The following is a 16984-nucleotide window of genomic DNA, read 5'->3' as shown; positions in this document are numbered from 1 at the left end:
TTCTATATAATTTATTAATTCAAAATTTCCCATGCCGTGGTAAAAATGAAGGTGGCTTTAACACTTGCAAGCCTTAGGAGTTTCATTTGGGATACCACCAGAAATGGAAGGAAATATGTCTTTTTGTCTTATCCTCTGGTACCCACAAAACCTGAGTGCAGGCAGCAGGAAAAGTTCGGGGAGAAAAGGCCAGTATCAAACCAGGTGTGGTGGCACATGCCCATAATCCCAGCACTCAGGAAGCTGAGGCAGGAGGATCATTGCAAATTCGACATCAGCCTGGGCTACAAAGTGAGTCCAAGGCCAGACTGAACTGCATAGCAAGGCCTTGTCTCAAAAAAGACTAAAAAAAAAAGAAAGAAAAGAAAGAAAGCCTGTATTCACATGCCAGTTCTCATGTTCCTTCTGCTGATGGGAAGACCCCAGCCAGCTGGTGACATCTATCTCTAAGACAGCCATGGAAGGATTCTCTGCAGCCAAGCCCTGAGCTAAAATGTCACTGTGGAGGAAAGGGTGAATAAATGCTTGGACAGGAAATGTGTCCCACAGTCACAAAACAAGGTCCCTTTTGCAATGAACAGGCCAAGAAAATGCATGCTTGTCATCGGTCTGGGCAAGGAGGACATGTCTTATCTGCTGTAATTTACCTTCCTGTCAGGTGTACAAAAAATGGCTTATTTTTTTCAAAATCCCTTTACTATTTACAACGCAGAAGAGATGCATAAAATAAAACAGTCAGCCTCCCTCCTCGTGAAAGCTCCTGCCCACAAATTCCACACAGCTACCAGCTCGCAATTTCTTCACCAAATTCTTCTCCTAAATAAGAGTGCTGCTATATTCAAAGAAGGACGTGTGAGGGGTAGGAAGGTGCTTTTCAGGCAAATCAGTATGCACATGTGACAGTGACAGCGAAGCACAGGAGGACATCGCAACTTTATTCATCTGCAAGGAACACAGAGAAAATATCAGATGCTTCTTCTCAATTGCTGGCCTCAGTTTTTCAAAACGTGTAAATGAAAACAACAGTATAATCAGATACCACAGCGCGGAGAACCTTAATGCTATTTACCAGCTTAAAAAATATTTTAACTGTTACCAGTTACATATTTATAGACATAGATACATTCATTACAAATTATCTCTAGTTCCTTTGAAAACTGGGTGCCAATGATAAACTTTATTAGCATTTAAGATTCATACAGTAAACCCGATAAGGAAGGTTTTGAATTTAATTATTTTGAGGTAAAGTCTTCTTAAGAAATGGCAGACAAGATTAAAATACAGTATTTTATGGATTCATCTACCTTAGGACAGGAAGGAATTTTCGGTAATCATCTAGTTCAACCCTCTCCTTAGACAAAAAATTATTATCCTTTTTTTGGTCAAGCAACATAAACTACTAATGTAAAATGAAGCAGTCAAGGCCAGAGAGCTATTAAGGTTCCCCCTCTTCTCAGCTACTTCTTTTTTTAGCCAACCAGACCTCAAAGCAGACTTCATGTGCAATCATTAAGACATTCACATGCAAGATAATTTACTAAGAAATCCCATTCCAGGAACCACTGTGCTTATTGAGTGAGATAAATTAAATTTGTGTAATGAAAATACACAACAAACATTGCATTTAGCTTCTTGGCTCCAATTTTAATTAGTGACTCATAGCTCCTACCCTGAGGAAATGTATGATGTAAACATCAATATAAATAAATTGCTGGATTGGCTAAGTGAAATGAATCCAGTTCAGCTCAAACTGCTCATTACATTCAAAGCCATATTTCAGAGAAAAGGAAGGGAATATAAATAAGCAAAATATCATGACAGAAGGTTGGTGTATTTGCAGTCAGAGCAGCTTGGGTTGAATGGTTTTGAGTCTGAAGTGCTAGACTAGGGGACAATTGGAAGGGGCTACGAGCTTCCAACATAAAATTGATGCCTTCTTTATAAGTATCTCCTAGCTACAAATGGCACCTGGGATGTCTCGGACAGCCAAGCTCTGGGTAAATATTTGGCTCCAGGATTTGTTGCTAAAGGAGACATGACCCTTCACAATGACTTGTGCCAGACTGGGAAGAAGTCAGCTCTGGCCGCAGGGGACGCCCTCAGCAGTCAGGAGTTAGGTGGAGGAGAGGCTGCAGACTTTCTGCCGAGGGCAATGATCTTGCTGGTAGCTTCTGCAGATCTGCTGCTTTCTGGCTAAAACAAACACCACAGAGTTGGTAATGACGGGGCTCAAATCATGCTTCAAGAAGATGGAGCAGTTGCCACCCTCCAGCTGAACAGAACCAGTCACAAGTCTGCCAAGCCCATCAGCCACCGGGGAAGACAGCGGCTGAAGAAGGAAGGTGAACAACAACATGCTGTCCGGTTTTCTGCCACACAATATGCCTGTGCCATAGAAATTTAGGGACGCTGCCTAGCACAAAGTGCAGGATATACATTCTGGAACAAGGCAGCATCTGGCCAGAGCAGGACAAATTAATGACAAGTGGTTTGGATCAAGTGTACAACTGTCTGCAAGACCTCTTCCCTTGAGGGGCTGGCGTCCACCACATGGCAGGCCGGGTTCTCCATCCTGCGGTATGACGTTTCCACCCTGAAACAGGAAGAAGGAACAGGGTTGGTTGGCCTTGTTTTCCACACAGTTGTCCCCACAAAGCTGATTTTGGGGCTACAATAAAGCCCAAAAAGACTGCAGTAAGATCTCGTCTTACTCTTTCCCCTGTTCCCTTCGGCAACAAGCCCTGCCCATAAGAGATGTTTAACAGGCTCTGTTCACTAAGTGATAATAATGTGCCACGTTTAATAGCTGGCATTTATTGGACTCCTATGATCTTCCAAGCATTAGCATCTTATCCAATTTTTCTCGTTTCATTCTCTAGGTAGCCTTAGGAGGGGCCCCAGTGCCATTTCTCATTTTGTAGAGAAAGCAAGGCAGGCTCAAAGAGATCAAATGGAAAATTTCTCTCCAGTCTATTTCCCCAGCGATCTCCACAGAAGCCATGGTCCCATGCACAGACATTACTTCCCCTTGAGCCTCTTCTAATACTTCACCAAAACCATCTTCTCCTTGCACTGTTTGCCAGCACCTAACTCCATTGCCTGCGAGCACAGATGGCCCGTGCCCATGGAAGGCAGAAGTTGGGCAGCCCAGTGGTTAAAACAGGGGCCAGTGGTTAAGCCACTGCATTGCTACCTTCTAGCCAGGTGCTGGTCAGACTCCTTATCCTCTATGACACCTGCCTCTCTTTGTTACCTGCAAAACAAGGGCTGAAAGAGCACCTTCCTTGTGGATTTGAAATAAGGTTTGATTGAATTAATACAAAAAAATTCCTTGTCCTGGTATCTTTATGTACAGCAAAGTGGTTTGGGGTTTTGGTTTGGTTTTGTGGTACTAGGGATCGAATCCCTGGCCCTTGCATTGAGCTATAATGCCAGTTCTGTGTAGATTTTTTTTAATTTTCAGAGTCACCCAAAAAGTTGTGCAAGCTGGGCTTAAACTTTGGATCCTTCTGCTTCGGACTTCCAGAACACTAGGAGTACAGGGGTGCCTTACCATGCCAAGTTCAAAGTCCTTATTTTTATTCATTGTATTATGGCCTTACTATATCGTGACAATGTTATTGTTATTTATTTATATAAACTACTTTGGCTTTAGTCCCTAAAACCAGTGCTGTAACCCGAGTCTTAACAGGGCCATAAGCTATAAGGCCAGCCTCACTTTTTCAAGTTAATCCTTAAAACTTTCTTCCTGTTCTTGCCTTGTTCTGTCTTGTTTTGTTTTGTTTTTGCAGTGCTGTGGATGGAAGCCAGGGCTTGACACATGCTGAGCACACGCTCGTCCAGTGAGCTACACACTCAGCCTCAGACGGTGCCCATCAATTTCTAATGAAAATAAACACAGACTCTGAAGTCAGGAAGATGTTGACTTCCATCCCCTTTTTTGCTACTTCATAGGTGGGGAAACTGAGGCAAATCAGTCCTTCAAGGCTTGGTTGTATAAACTGACGAACTGTTAAAAACATGGCTAGTGCTTTCCTTGCAACAGTGTAGTAGGGCTCCACCACATCATAAATAAAATGCCTAAGACACACTAAGCACCTAATCTGTAAGGATTACTCTGAGCTCATTCCCTGCCATTCTGTGCCCGGCATATCATGACAGGGGAAACTGAAGCAGGAGTGCTTCCTGTCCTGCCCAGGTTCACAGATAACAATGCTGTGACCCTGGGGTGACAAGCGCACAGGCAGGAGCTGCAACAGGACATGTCATCCTGCACTAGCAATGTGAAACAAAGACACTTCCTGCCGCTGCCCAAAGCCAGCGCTCATCCCGGCTCACAGAGACACCTGACCCCCAGGGACACCTACTTTTGACGAAAGATGCTGTTGGCCTCCAGCTCCGCCTCTTCCCTGGTCTTCTCCAGGCCCCGACCTTGCAGCCGCTGCACCCTCTCCTCGGGACGCACAGTGAGCAGCACCACCAGGTCGGGCCTGAGCAGGTCCTGTGGCCACTGGTACACAGGGTCATGAGCTGGGGGCAGGTGCTGCAGACCCCCGCTCACCTCGGTGGCAATGGCATAGGTGGCCGTACTGTGCCAGTACCTGGGAAGCAGAGGAAGTAGTGAAATCTCTTCTCTGGAAGAAGTCATCACAGAACAATTTAAAAGTGAAAATAAACAATAGTGATGAGCACAAAGTTGCATTTAAGTGGAAGCTACTGTGCACGGTGAGATGGGAGTCCAGCACCGTTGCAGCACGGCTGTCCTGTTTGTGTAGATAACAGCAGGCAGGGCATCACAGTTCTGTCTGGCACTTCCTTTGAGCTTACGGCTGGGTCTTGGCCAAGTAAAACCTGGGACTTCCGCAGGAAGTCCATGTGTAGGGAACGTGGCTAGAAGACCTCTTTGTGGATCTCAGGCACAGGAAAACAATCCTACCATGTGCAACTTCAGGAAAAGGAAATCAGAGCCATAAACAAAAGTCACACCAGCCACTATTTCAAGACACCCAGTGCTTTTCCGCTGTATACAGGAAAAGGTTCAGCCTCCTTGGAAGAAGCAAAAGATCCTTTCAGCCAAGACCAGCACTGTGCTCACACCTTCTTCTCCAGCAAGAGTGACTGACCCAGCCAGTGACTTCCCTCCTGTTTCTTCCCAGCAGAACTCCCTGCAAAGAGAGCAGGATTCAAAGTGTTCTCCTCGCCCCTTGTGACTAGTGAGGAGCTTCCCATTGTGAGACCTGCCAGTCTTCTAACTGAAGCAGACCATTCATGGTTGTGACATCTTTTGTCTCCTCCACAAGTTCCTTGGTTAGGAAGTGTTTTCTAGTCATGTCTGAAAAACACATCTGGTACATAAGCGGTATGTAATAAGGGTTTCTTGGATGTACGAATCAATCACTGAACAAATGCGAACTATTCCATTTATTGCTGCTGCCTATTATACCCTCTCTCTGTTCACATCATTACCCAATTTTAATTGACTAAATGCAAAAACTTCAGATCTGATATCAAAGGACTGTGGCTTATAACAAATACTTATGGCATAATTATAAACATCTTGATGTAGAAAGGTATTTTCAAGTAACTGCTTTAATTCTCCAAGATCCTAAATTCTTAATAACTTCAGACCTGAACTACTTTTCACAGTGAAGAGAACAGAGTGGTATCTACACAACCAATCTGCTGTGGAATACAAGCCAGGGATTATTTTACCTCCTCCCACCCACTTGCTTTGTGGACACAGGTAAAAGTCAACTGAGTCAATATGGTCTTGGCATCTGCAGCAGGAAAAGTGGAAGCCATGCAAACATTGTTTTCTTTCTAGCTGTGGCAAAAATAGACAAATGCTTTTAGAAAAAAAGAACTATCACATTGTCACTATAAGACAATGCTCGCCGGACACTGGTTTAACTAATGCTGTGATGTTGAAAGAACGATAACACCATAAAGGCACTACTGAGAAGAACAGGATGGAAACTTCAGCTGGGGGTGGGTTGTCATAGTCCTCGTGTACCTCCCAAAGTCAGCTCTGAGAACTGCAGGCCCCTGCATACCACTCCCACGTTCTGCCTGGACCTCTCCTCTGGGTGATTTCACTGGCTTATGCCTTACCAACCTGCCCTTTTGCCTTCTCTAGTAGATATACTAGGCATGACCAGAAAATATGGTCAATGTTTACATTTTATTTTTAAATGCATTACTATAAAAGATACATTGCTGTTCATCTCCCGCAAAATCCTCCCCCTTCACTTGGAACACACCCATCCCATCATCCTTGCCATTTTCTGCAGCAGCTCTGGAGTCCTCTCTCCTGAGGGTCTTTAGCTGTACTATACTGGCTGCCTTGATGTCCTGAGTCAATTCAAAACATCTCCCTTTTATGGTCACTTTGACTTTGGGGAAAAACTAGAAGTCACACGGTTCCAGATCCGGTGAATAAGGTAGATGAGGACACAGCATCATGTTTTTATGGCCCTGCCTTTCTGTTGGATGGCGCTCAGCAACAACATTCACTATACTTGTGATCACACCCGGTAAAGACCCTCAGGAAAGAGGACTACAGAGCTGCTGCAGAAAGTCACATGGACCACAGGATGAATATGTTCCAAGGGGCATGGGGGGACAACTCGTGGCAATGTGTCTTTTAATATAACAACTTTTAAAATTTAAACTTTTGCCATATATTTCCATCACCCCTTGTATTGTATCCCAAGCTCAGTAAATCTACCAGGGCCCAGGTTTTCTTTTTCTCAGCACCAAAACTACAAACCACCATCTATAAACACTCCATATTTGCTGAACTAAATAAATACTTAGTAAGAAGACAGAGGCTGATATATTAACTATAAGCCTCATTTCTGTAGAAAAACCATCAGCAAGAACAGATATTGAAAGGTAACAGAATGGTTATATTGCCCCTTTAACCACAGTTGTCATCACAAATCACTGTACCCCTCAGACAGGGTGTTCTACGAAAAAGATTGCATTAAAATCTTTAAACATGAGCCCACCCATCCAGACAACACAGAACTGCTCTTCCTTTTCTTCTGGCAGGATGCTACCGTCTCTTTACAGCCCCAAGTTGCACACAGGCCACCAAAACAAAGCAGGAAAAGCAAGGCAGAACTGGGGGCCTGTTTTCTCTGCCAGTCTCTAGTTGACACACCTGTGATTCATTTCAAATAATCGCCCCTTCAGCCACCAATTTCAGTGGTTGGAGTCCAATGCAATCTGCCAACACATTACACAAAGCTTTTATAATAGTGCACTATATTTTTGCAGTGATTTGTCATTTTCTGCTCATTCCTACATGCATCGTCCCATAGAATCCACATCACATGCCTACACAGCAGGCAGAGAAAGGATCATGAACACCCCCATTTGAAATCAGAAGACACAGGGCACAAGTACCTGGCTCTACCCATAGCGTAGCACTGCATGCGCCTGCTAGGAAACGTTCAGCCTTCAGGAACAGTTAATGATTACTTGTTTGCTCAATCCTGCATGTCTCTATTTGTTTTCCTGAGAAACTACTGTGAAGATATCAATACATAAGACAACAACCATTCTTAATTTCCTGCTACTTTGTAACTCTGTATTGTTTGTATTGTTCTTATGCTATTTTGTAAATAGATGTCTGTTTGTTAATGTTTTCCTTCTTTTATTTTTTAAAATTAAAAAAAAAAAGTGACTGTATCAAAAGTTCACTCCTGAAAGAGGATTTCCAGAGCTGCTTCAGAAAGTGGAAAAAATGATGAGAAAAAGGTGTTCCAAGAGAGCAGGATTTTGAGCGGGATTCATAGCAACGGGTATTTTGCTGTTATAATTTTTAAAAATTTAAACACTGACCACAGGGATTGATTCCACCTCCTCTGTGCGTCAGAGGAGTGTAAAAGAAAGTTCAGAACAACACAAAGGGATCCCAGAAATACAATGTCTTTTGAAAGAAGTCAGGTGCCAATATCACCAATGGTGTGACTGTATTTATAGGCAGAGCAAAAACAAGTCAAACTAATCCATGCTGATGGCAGTGAGGACAGGAGCTACCCCTGCAGAGGCGAGCATGTAATGATTGGGTGGAGAAGGCTCTGGTTCATGGGGTAAAACAAAGCCCTATTTTCCATCTGGGTAGAGGTTACCTGGATGTGTTCACCTGCAAATTCCTTGAGATTTACATACATGGTTACTGCTCCTCTGAGTAGAGGTCCTCTTTAACTGCAGTTGCTTACCTTTGGAAACGTAAGTACTATTGACACGAGTGATATAAGAAATAATCCTCTGCAATGAAGCCCTGTGATATCCTTATCAAGCACCTTTCTATCCACACACAGATAACTCACTTCAGTTGGGTGTTGAACACCTCTCCAGACTGTGCAGAATGTACTATTTTTCATGTATTCTACTGAGCAGCTTTCTACAACCTGATTTCACTCAATATGATGGTTGCATCATTCATACACACTTGTTTACACTGCAGGACTGAGGTAGTAGATTAGGGCTGGGCCAACCGGACAAACGACTGAGTGGAATGTGTCAGAAGTCATAAAAAATACAGAGGACACACACAGAACATAGGACCCAAGATTACTCCAGGGCTCCTGGGGCTGTACAGGAACCAGTCGGAATGTGGCATCTTCGGTCCCTCATTTGAATCTGGCGCTGTTTGCAGGGCCAATCGGAAGATGCTATTTGCAATACTTTATCTGCATTTGGACACACAACCAATCAAATGACACTGGTCTTGGTCCTTAATTTACATCTAGGGGAAGCCAAGTAAGTCTTCCCAGAAAAGGGTTTAAATCTGGAGCCAGAGCAAGTGAGTTCCATCCAGTGACAGAATAACACTCCATTTCCAAATACACCAGTATTCACCATTTCTGCTGTAAATGGGCTTTGGTACCCCAAAGGTGTCCTTATTATAAGCAAAGTTGGCATAAACTTTGGGGCATGTTTCTAGGTGAACAGAAGCAACCTTCCTTTCACTATACATCCTCACCTTGCTCTGCAAGTGACCATACCAGTGCCTCCACCAGCCCATGGGAGAGTCCCTGTGAACCCCGACTGTCTCCAGCCCTGGTTGTTAGGAAATTCTACTCAGTCTTCCTTAACCTCACAGGACCAAAACAGAATCTCACTGCAATTTCTGTATTCCTGAGTCACGGTGATTTTGAGCCCAGTTAAAATGGAATCTCACTGTGGTTTTCATTTCTATACTCCTGATTTTGACCTCAGGGTACACTTTCTGTACCCTTTTTTACTCTGGCTGCACTTCGAGCTACTGTATCTCCTATGTGGCTTGTCTGAATGCTCTCAATGGCTTCCCAAAGCATCCCCAAAATCATTCCCTCCTCCTTGTGGCTTCAGGGCCCCAGGTTTTTCTTCCCATGCCTCCAGAAAGCACAGCATCAACCCATGCTGCTCACCCTCTAGCCCTCGAGTCCCTGCACAACCTTCTATCCCTAGCCTTGCTCTTGACAGATCCCTCTCCCTACAATATGCTGTCTCTCCCTGGAATTTTCCGAACTGGCTCTTCTGGATGTGAGTTTGGTCATAGAGCCTGCTCAGAGAGCCCCCATAGTCCTATCTGACTATGGTGGAAGTTTAGCCATTTTCTAACCTATTACCTTGATCTCTCCCTTGCCCAGTATTTATGATTCTCTGACACCATCTCATGGATTGGCTGTTATCTTCTGCCCTGGTCAGCGTGCTCCACAAACACAGGACATTGTCCACCTTACTAACCATTGATTTCTCTGAACTGAGAAAAGTCTGGCACACATTTGGTGCTCAAAAAATGTTTGTCAAATGAACCAATGAACAAATGAGTCACTGAAAATATAAATTTGCAAGGCAGACTTTTCATTAATATTCCCAATACAGTTCATTATTTTAAGGATGGTCACTTTGGCAAGTTATTCAGCCTTTATAAGACCTATATTTCTTGTGGGTAAATTGAAGATAACTTTTAATATCTACCTACCCAAGGTTATTATTGTGGATATCAATATAATGTTATAATATTCTCAACAAAATACCAAGTATAGTAATTAATAAAATGCAAGGTGTAGATAATTGACAAATATCAGATATTCTATTGTTATCATAATATTGTTGGACTTAATAACCACAATTGTGTACTTGTATATATTTGTACACACACAGACAAGTACATACACTTATATGTTAGCTAGAAAATACATTGTTCAAGCATCTTTTTACCTACCTGTCTACAATCACAGGAGACCTGGTGGATTCTTCAGCTATTTCAGATGCCACAATGTAATTGCCCAGAGAGTAAAAAGCTCTTCTAATGATATTTGGTTCATCATCAAAGATTTTCCTCCACTGGCCAATGCAAGGAGGGGGCGACTGTAAGAGCACCGCCCCAAGTGCCTCTGAAATGGACCGCGTCACTGTGGTCTTACCTGTGGATCACATACAAGATAGTGAGTCTTAATCACCACCAACAGTGCACACAGAAGTTCATATCAACTTAGAAAAAGCAAAGAAATGCCTTCAACCTGTCATTCACAGGAGATGAGTAAGTGATAAGATTCTTTATAGAGAGCTGCAGACCCAGGGGAACTTAGGATTCTTTTGTTTGCTGATAGAACTTTTTTTCTTTTTGTATCAGGAATCAAACTCACAACCTCATGCTTGCCATGCAGGCGCTGTGCCGCTGAGCTATATCTCTGGCCCGGATAGAACATTTGGAAAGAAAACAAAATATCTAATCTGCCCCAGAACACTCTTTGCTAGCTTCTGAGTTCCCACTGTTTGCACTTTCTTATTCTCTCACATTCTTTCTAAGAGTGGGTCACCAACAGTACATTTCCTTTATCCTTTTCTCTTGAGTTGTTGAGATGGATCCTAACCCTAGTGACCATTTCTCAACGTCTACTACAAGCTGTGCATTCAGCACTGCACCTTTGGTCCTCCCAAAAGATCCTGCACAGTACTTACCATTTAATCGCCTCATCATTGAAGAAATTTAGCACCAGAAAAGGTAATAAATCTACCCAAGCTCGCCCTGATGATGGGCCTGCACCCAGCTGCAAACATGGCACCTGGGATTTTTTTTTTTCTCCCCTCTATCCAATCTCCTTGTGAATTTTACAAGTGTGCCCACACAGGTTGGAGTAAAAGGTTTGAATCTTTTGTAATGGCAAAGAATCTAAATTAGCACCTGGCTCAAAATAATGATCAATAAAACCCAGTGAAGCTGTTCCAGTTCTCTCCGTGGCTATAAACATAACGAGGCCTGGGTCACGGCATAGCTTATACATTTAAGTGGTGACAGCTGGTGGCCCGAGGTTGAAGGATGTGTCCTCTCTGCCTGATCACTCGGATGCAGCCATGAAAGTCAACACTACTCCTCCACCTGGGCCTCAGTCTACCTTGTTGTGACACAAGGGCCCCAAATGGAAACGACCTCTTATGTGATTCAGAAGAGAAGCCTGTCTCCTCAAGTTGACAGAGAAAGGAGAAACATTAGCATTCCCCAAGGTGGGTCTTCTCCTAGTCATCTCCTGGCCTTGGGAGCAGGGCTTCTCCTTCTCATGTCTACTTGTGTGTTGTATGCTCAGTAAGCACAGGTCTGCTGTGTCCTAACATCTCTTTGGCAGTTTCAAAGGCTCTTTCCCTCCATGTTATGGTTTAGATCTAAAATGTCCCTCCAAATCTCATGTGTGTGGAAGGTGATTAGATCATGGGGCCCTGTGCTCATCAGTGGCTTCCTGCACGGAAGTTTGCAGCTGAATGTGCTGTAGGAGGTGGGGCCTGGCTGGAGGTGGTCACTGGAGTGTGACCTGGTGGGGTGCATTCTTGTCCTCAGCTCTTTCCTTCTGTCTATGCTTCCTGGCTGCCAAAAACTGAGCAGCATCCCTCCACCAGACCCCGCTGCCATGCTGTTTCTGTGTTGGAGCCAGCTGGTCATGGACTGAATCCTCCGAAGCCGTGAACCAAAATAAACCTCTCCATCTTTAAGCTGTAGGCGGCAGGTGTTTTGTCCTAGCAAAAGAAAAGAGACTAGGACGTGCTATTTCCTCTTTCTTTTGTCTAAGGGAAGCCCTCCACACTGTCCATGGTTCCAGGACACATCAGTCTAGTTCCTGGGCCTGCACCTGGACCTATGCCATCTCTTCCACTTGAAGCACTCCCCACTTCTTATCTCCAGCCCCCTCGCCCACTATTATACCACACTCCCTGCCCTGCCCCCCTCTTAGAGCCCAGGCTTGGTCTGCCTCCTGCACTCAGCAAAGGAGGGAGCCCCGTCCCTCACCCACCTCACCTTGGCCTAAAGGCCAACATCTGTCCAGCACAGTGTTCGTACATAGTAGAGGCCACTGAGGCTCAGCATAAAGTTCTGTTGTACAAGAACCATTCTGCAACGCATCAGTTAATGCCATTGCCTATAGTTACAAAGTAATTGTGCTTACCAGTGGCATCCAGTCCTTCAATGACGATGACTGGAAACTCTCCTTTCTGCACCTGCTTCGGACACTGATCAACCAGGTTAAGCACCGCTTGGGCTTCCGGAATAAAGGGGATACACTAAAACCAAAAGGACCCCATCAGCAGAAAAGCACTGGAGCTTTTGCAAAAAACATCTCTAACGTGGTCAGTGCTAACAAGGCCTAAGATAAACTAAGCACCACACAACAACTTTTTCTCAGTATGGATTCAGAATCATTTTTTGTTGTTTTATGAACAAAACAAAATTTCATAATAAAATAATAAGAGTAATAATAGTTAATATACTGTGTATGATAATCTTACTCAGAATACACAATGTACACAAAATTACTTCCTTAACAAGAAGAAACAGATGACAGCACAAAACTTTCCTTTCAATGAACTAAGAGAAACTAGTGGTATAAATGAAACAGAATGGTATATATATTAAAATATTTTTGAAACTATGGAGTAGGTAATTTAGAGAATTACTTGAATTTCTCCCTACCTCCCATTTCTCTATCATTTACACAGATAGATATTTGAGTTTGTCGTATAAGAGAAGGCATGTGATATTTGACCTCTGTGTCTGATTTATCTCACTTAAATTGCATCCTTTTGCCTATGACTCAAGTCTCTATTTGATAACAAGTAGCAAAGGCTCAAAAGGGCTGCAGATACCTGGATCACACAGCCTGCATCCCACCACATACAGCTTCCCCTTCAGGAGGAAAGCAGGGCAGTGAGAAGCAGGCACCATGAACCTCAGGCCCTGCCCTGAGCAGGGTTTGTCATAGGTATGGGAAATGAGCTACCTCCTGGGCTTTATTATTTAGTTCTTTTACTGTATTTGTTAATTTACTTATTTATTGCAGTACTGGGGATTGAATCAAGGGTCTCTGCACTGCATGACATCCCCAGTCCCTTTTTTCATGTTATATTTTATTTTGAGACTAGGTCTCCTTAACTCACTAAGCTGCTCAGGCTGGGCTCCCACTTCTAATCTTCCTGCCTCAGCCTCCCGGAGGGCTGGAAGTATAAGCATGCACCAACACGCCCAGCTGTAGGAGGGCTTTAGCCATGGCAGTCTGCATTTACACCACGCCTGCTTCCAACTGCTCAGGGAGCTGAGGACAGTGGCAAAGCTAGGGACACAGCATCTGCCTGGAGTTTCAAAATCTCTCACTGCTCATGGCGCATCTGTACCCACAACGCCTCCACCTGCAACCCAGACCTGTATTTATGCACGGGATGATTCTGAGCCAGGCAGCCTTCCCAGCACCTCCCAAGCACTCAGCTGGCCAATCTCTGAGTACACTAGGGGTGGTACTGTTCTTATTCACATTTGAAAAATGAAGGACACTGACAGCCAGGTGTGGTGGTGCACGGGTGTAATCCCAGCACTCGGGAGGCTCAGGCTGTAAGATCGCCATGAGTTCAAGGCCAGCCTGCACCATGTAGCAAGACCCTGTCTTGCTATGAGGCAAAGACAGTCATAGAAACTAGCTCGAAGTGGACAGTTAATCAATGCAAGAGATCTAATCCACGCTTAGGTGGTTGGTTTTGCACTCTGACCCACAGCGCAACGCTGGAGCACAGGCCTGTAAAATCTACGATCAGAGCGCCCTTGCCTAGGGTCAGGAAAAAAAGGTTTGATTTCTTCTCCTGAGCACCTGCGATGAGTCACTGGCTGCATGAATCATCCAAACATCTCTGCAAAGCCACTGTTGTGCAGACAAAAGCAGAAAAAGTGGAAGGCGTCACCCGCCAGCTGCGGCCGGCATCCAAGCAGGTTTAAATCTGAGCGCTTCCTTCCGAGGGTCCAAACCCCAAGCTCTTCCCGCCTGGCTTTATTCCCCTCTCGCTCCCCGCTGTCCAGCGGCCTCATACTCTCCCGGGCATTTCTGGCTGGCCCTTAATGGCATGCCTGGCTCGGCTTGGTGTTGGGGCGCCCTTTGCATCAGAAGCTCTTCCAGACCAGAATCTTAAAGGACCAAGTGTCTAATTCACAGCCCGGCAGGCAGGATGCTTTCACTACCTGATTTGAGCACAGGTATAAATAAACTGCCCCAGGATGTATTCATATGTTTTCTAGTACTGAGGGTTCATCCCAGCGCCCGTGCAGGAAGCTACATCCCAGCCCTTTTAAAATTTTTCTTTGACGCTGAGATTGGGTGTCCTTAAGTCACTACATTGCCCCAGCTGGGCTCCAATTTGTGATCTTGCCTTGGCCTTCCAGCTTCCTCCAAGAATGTTTTTCATAGCCAGCTTGCCAGAGGGCAGACTGCTCCGATCCTTTGTATTGCTGGGTGGGTGGTCTACATACCATGTTTAAAGGAAAGAGCACTTACCTCCTCCAAAACTGCACGGGCGGCGTCCCGGTCGGGGAAGACCACGGAACTGGGCAGGTCCGGCACCACCGGGTGCAACGGGGGCTCTGGGACAGGCACCACGCGTGCGCAGCTCACCTGCCGCTGCGCGCCCCCGTGCAACTCCCAGAACCGCAGCCACAGCGCGCCGCTCGCGTCCGCCTCGAACTCGCCCAGGTGCGGACGCGCGAGCTCTGGGCAGGCGACGAGGACCTCGAGCAACGCGCGCCACGTGTCCGGGCCCGCTAGGGGGTCCCGCAGCAGGAAGCCGTGCTGGGCGCCGGCAGCCGGGTCTCCAGGGCTGTAGCCGAGCAGCCTGCGCAGCTGGCACTGCTGGAAGGGCTCCCCCTTGCGCAGCTGGAGCTGCAGCTGCTGGTGCACGCGCGCAGCCCGTACCTGTGCCACGCAGCCGCCCCCAGCTACCGCAGGCGCGCACAGAGCGAAGCTACGCCCCGGGGGCCCCAGCAGCGCGGACAGGCGCGAGTCCTGGTACGCTCCAGCGGCCTCCGCGTCCTCCAGGGCGAAGTGAGCCAGGCTGCAGTCCGGGAGCTCCAGGGCGAAGCGGCGCAGTGGGGCCATGGCAGGAGCGCACGTCCCGCTCTGCTTCCACCGCGGGCCCTGCAGGCGCCTCAGCGGCCCGGGCCAGCGCGGGCGGATCCCCAAGGCCATGGGCGCCCCGGTGTCCCCGCCCTCCGCTGCGCCGGGGAAACGAAAGCGAAGGCGCAGGACACGGCGATCTTGGGAGCCGGGCGACCTCCCCGCCCCGCCTCCCGCCAGGCCTGCGCGGAAAGAGCCTCCCTCGGCGCGGGGCTCCGCGCGTCAAGGGCCCGCAGAGTCCCCCAGGGCGGCGGCCTCCCCCGGCTGGGCGTCCTCCTGGCCTCTGCCGCAGCCGAGGGAGGACACGGGCGCTCCGGGCTGGGGCCAGCCAGTGGCCCCCACCCCTGCTACGAGCTCCCCTTTTGGTTCCCAGTGGGTGGAGTGGGGTGGGCTGGGGTAGGGTGGGGAAGAGATCCCTCTCCTTGCGCTGGTTTAACTCCGTGGGGGGCTTTCTACCCCAAGACTAGGCTGCGGGAGCCGGGCCACCTCCCCTCCCCAACCCACCGTGCTGGGCTGCTTCTCCCGCCTCCTCCGGAAGCGCCCCCTTGGGATGGTCTTCCCCTGTCTCTCCTCTGCTCGCTGGCCAGTGTTGCACCCGTGGGCATTTTTAAACCGCCTTTTATACCTACAGTTAATGTCTCCTGTCCTCAGGTAATGACAGCCCCCGCCTCTTTCCGGAGAGTGTGAGGCTTTAGTCTCCGTGTCTTCTTAGAGGGGTTTGTCCCTTGACGTGGGGGTGTCTGCCTGTTATCCCAGTACTTCTAGGAGGCTGAGACAAGAGGATCACAAGTTCAAATCCAGGCTGGACAAGTTAGCAATTTAGCAAGACCCTGGCTCAAGATAAAAATAAGTGAGTAAATAAATAAATAAGAAATGGGCTGGGATGGTAGCTCAGTAGAAAGGCCCTAGGTTCAATGTGCCGTAGCAATAAAATAAATAATGAAATGAAATAAAAATGTCCTACTGGGGATGGAGCTGAGTCGTGAGAGCGCTTGAATACGGTGTGTGAGGCCGGGGTTCCACCCCCCAACACGGCCACAAATGCATAAATAATAAATAAATGAAATTTTGAACCTGTCCCATAAATTCACAAAGGAATAATCTTCCATAAAAGAAAATCTCAAAACTTGGGAATTGATGTAAAGATCATAGAGAACTGAAAGCAACTGATTTTTATGCCTCAAGTTGGGTTAAAGTTTGGGATATGTTTCATTCTGAAAGAAAATAATGTTTTAACAAACGGGAAATCTTGCACATGGGGGTTGAGGTAGAAGGGAATAATGACTCTTAAGACGTTGTTAGCGTTTCACGAACAAAACTGTGTTCGGTCCTCCACCCTTTGCTTTTTCTCTATGAATAATTTGGCTTTTGGACATTTAATGTGAGGAAATATTTTCACATGTAAATCCTAGCAGGCTTCTTGTGACTCCTATTTATTCCTGTTTTTGTTTTTGTGGTACTAAGGATTGAACCCAGGGCCTTCACACAGAGCTATATTCACAGACTTTTTCTCATATATATATATATTTTTTTGTACAGACTCGTATTAAGTTGCCCCGACTGAG

The 16984-nt window shown here is 46.3% G+C and overlaps 1 protein-coding gene across 1 annotated transcript; it reads right to left on the bottom strand.

Annotated features, from left to right (window-relative positions):
- Window positions 1–914: 914 nt before the first annotated feature.
- Cmpk2 (cytidine monophosphate (UMP-CMP) kinase 2, mitochondrial) lies at window positions 915–15593 on the bottom strand. The gene is made up of 5 exons (XM_005404364.2): window positions 14805–15593; window positions 12438–12552; window positions 10223–10424; window positions 4368–4601; window positions 915–2593 (listed from the first exon to the last, which is right to left on the bottom strand). The coding sequence occupies exons 1-5, from the start codon at window positions 15489–15491 to the stop codon at window positions 2476–2478; spliced, it is 1356 nt and encodes a 451-aa protein (XP_005404421.1). The 5' UTR covers window positions 15492–15593; the 3' UTR covers window positions 915–2475.
- Between the last annotated feature and the right edge of the window lie 1391 nt (window positions 15594–16984).

This window comes from Chinchilla lanigera, unplaced genomic scaffold, assembly GCF_000276665.1.
Source record: "Chinchilla lanigera isolate Chin_1 unplaced genomic scaffold, ChiLan1.0 scaffold00086, whole genome shotgun sequence".
NCBI lineage: Eukaryota > Metazoa > Chordata > Mammalia > Rodentia > Chinchillidae > Chinchilla > Chinchilla lanigera.
Note: the sequence above shows the minus strand (reverse complement) of the source record. Positions and strands in the feature narration are given on the sequence as shown.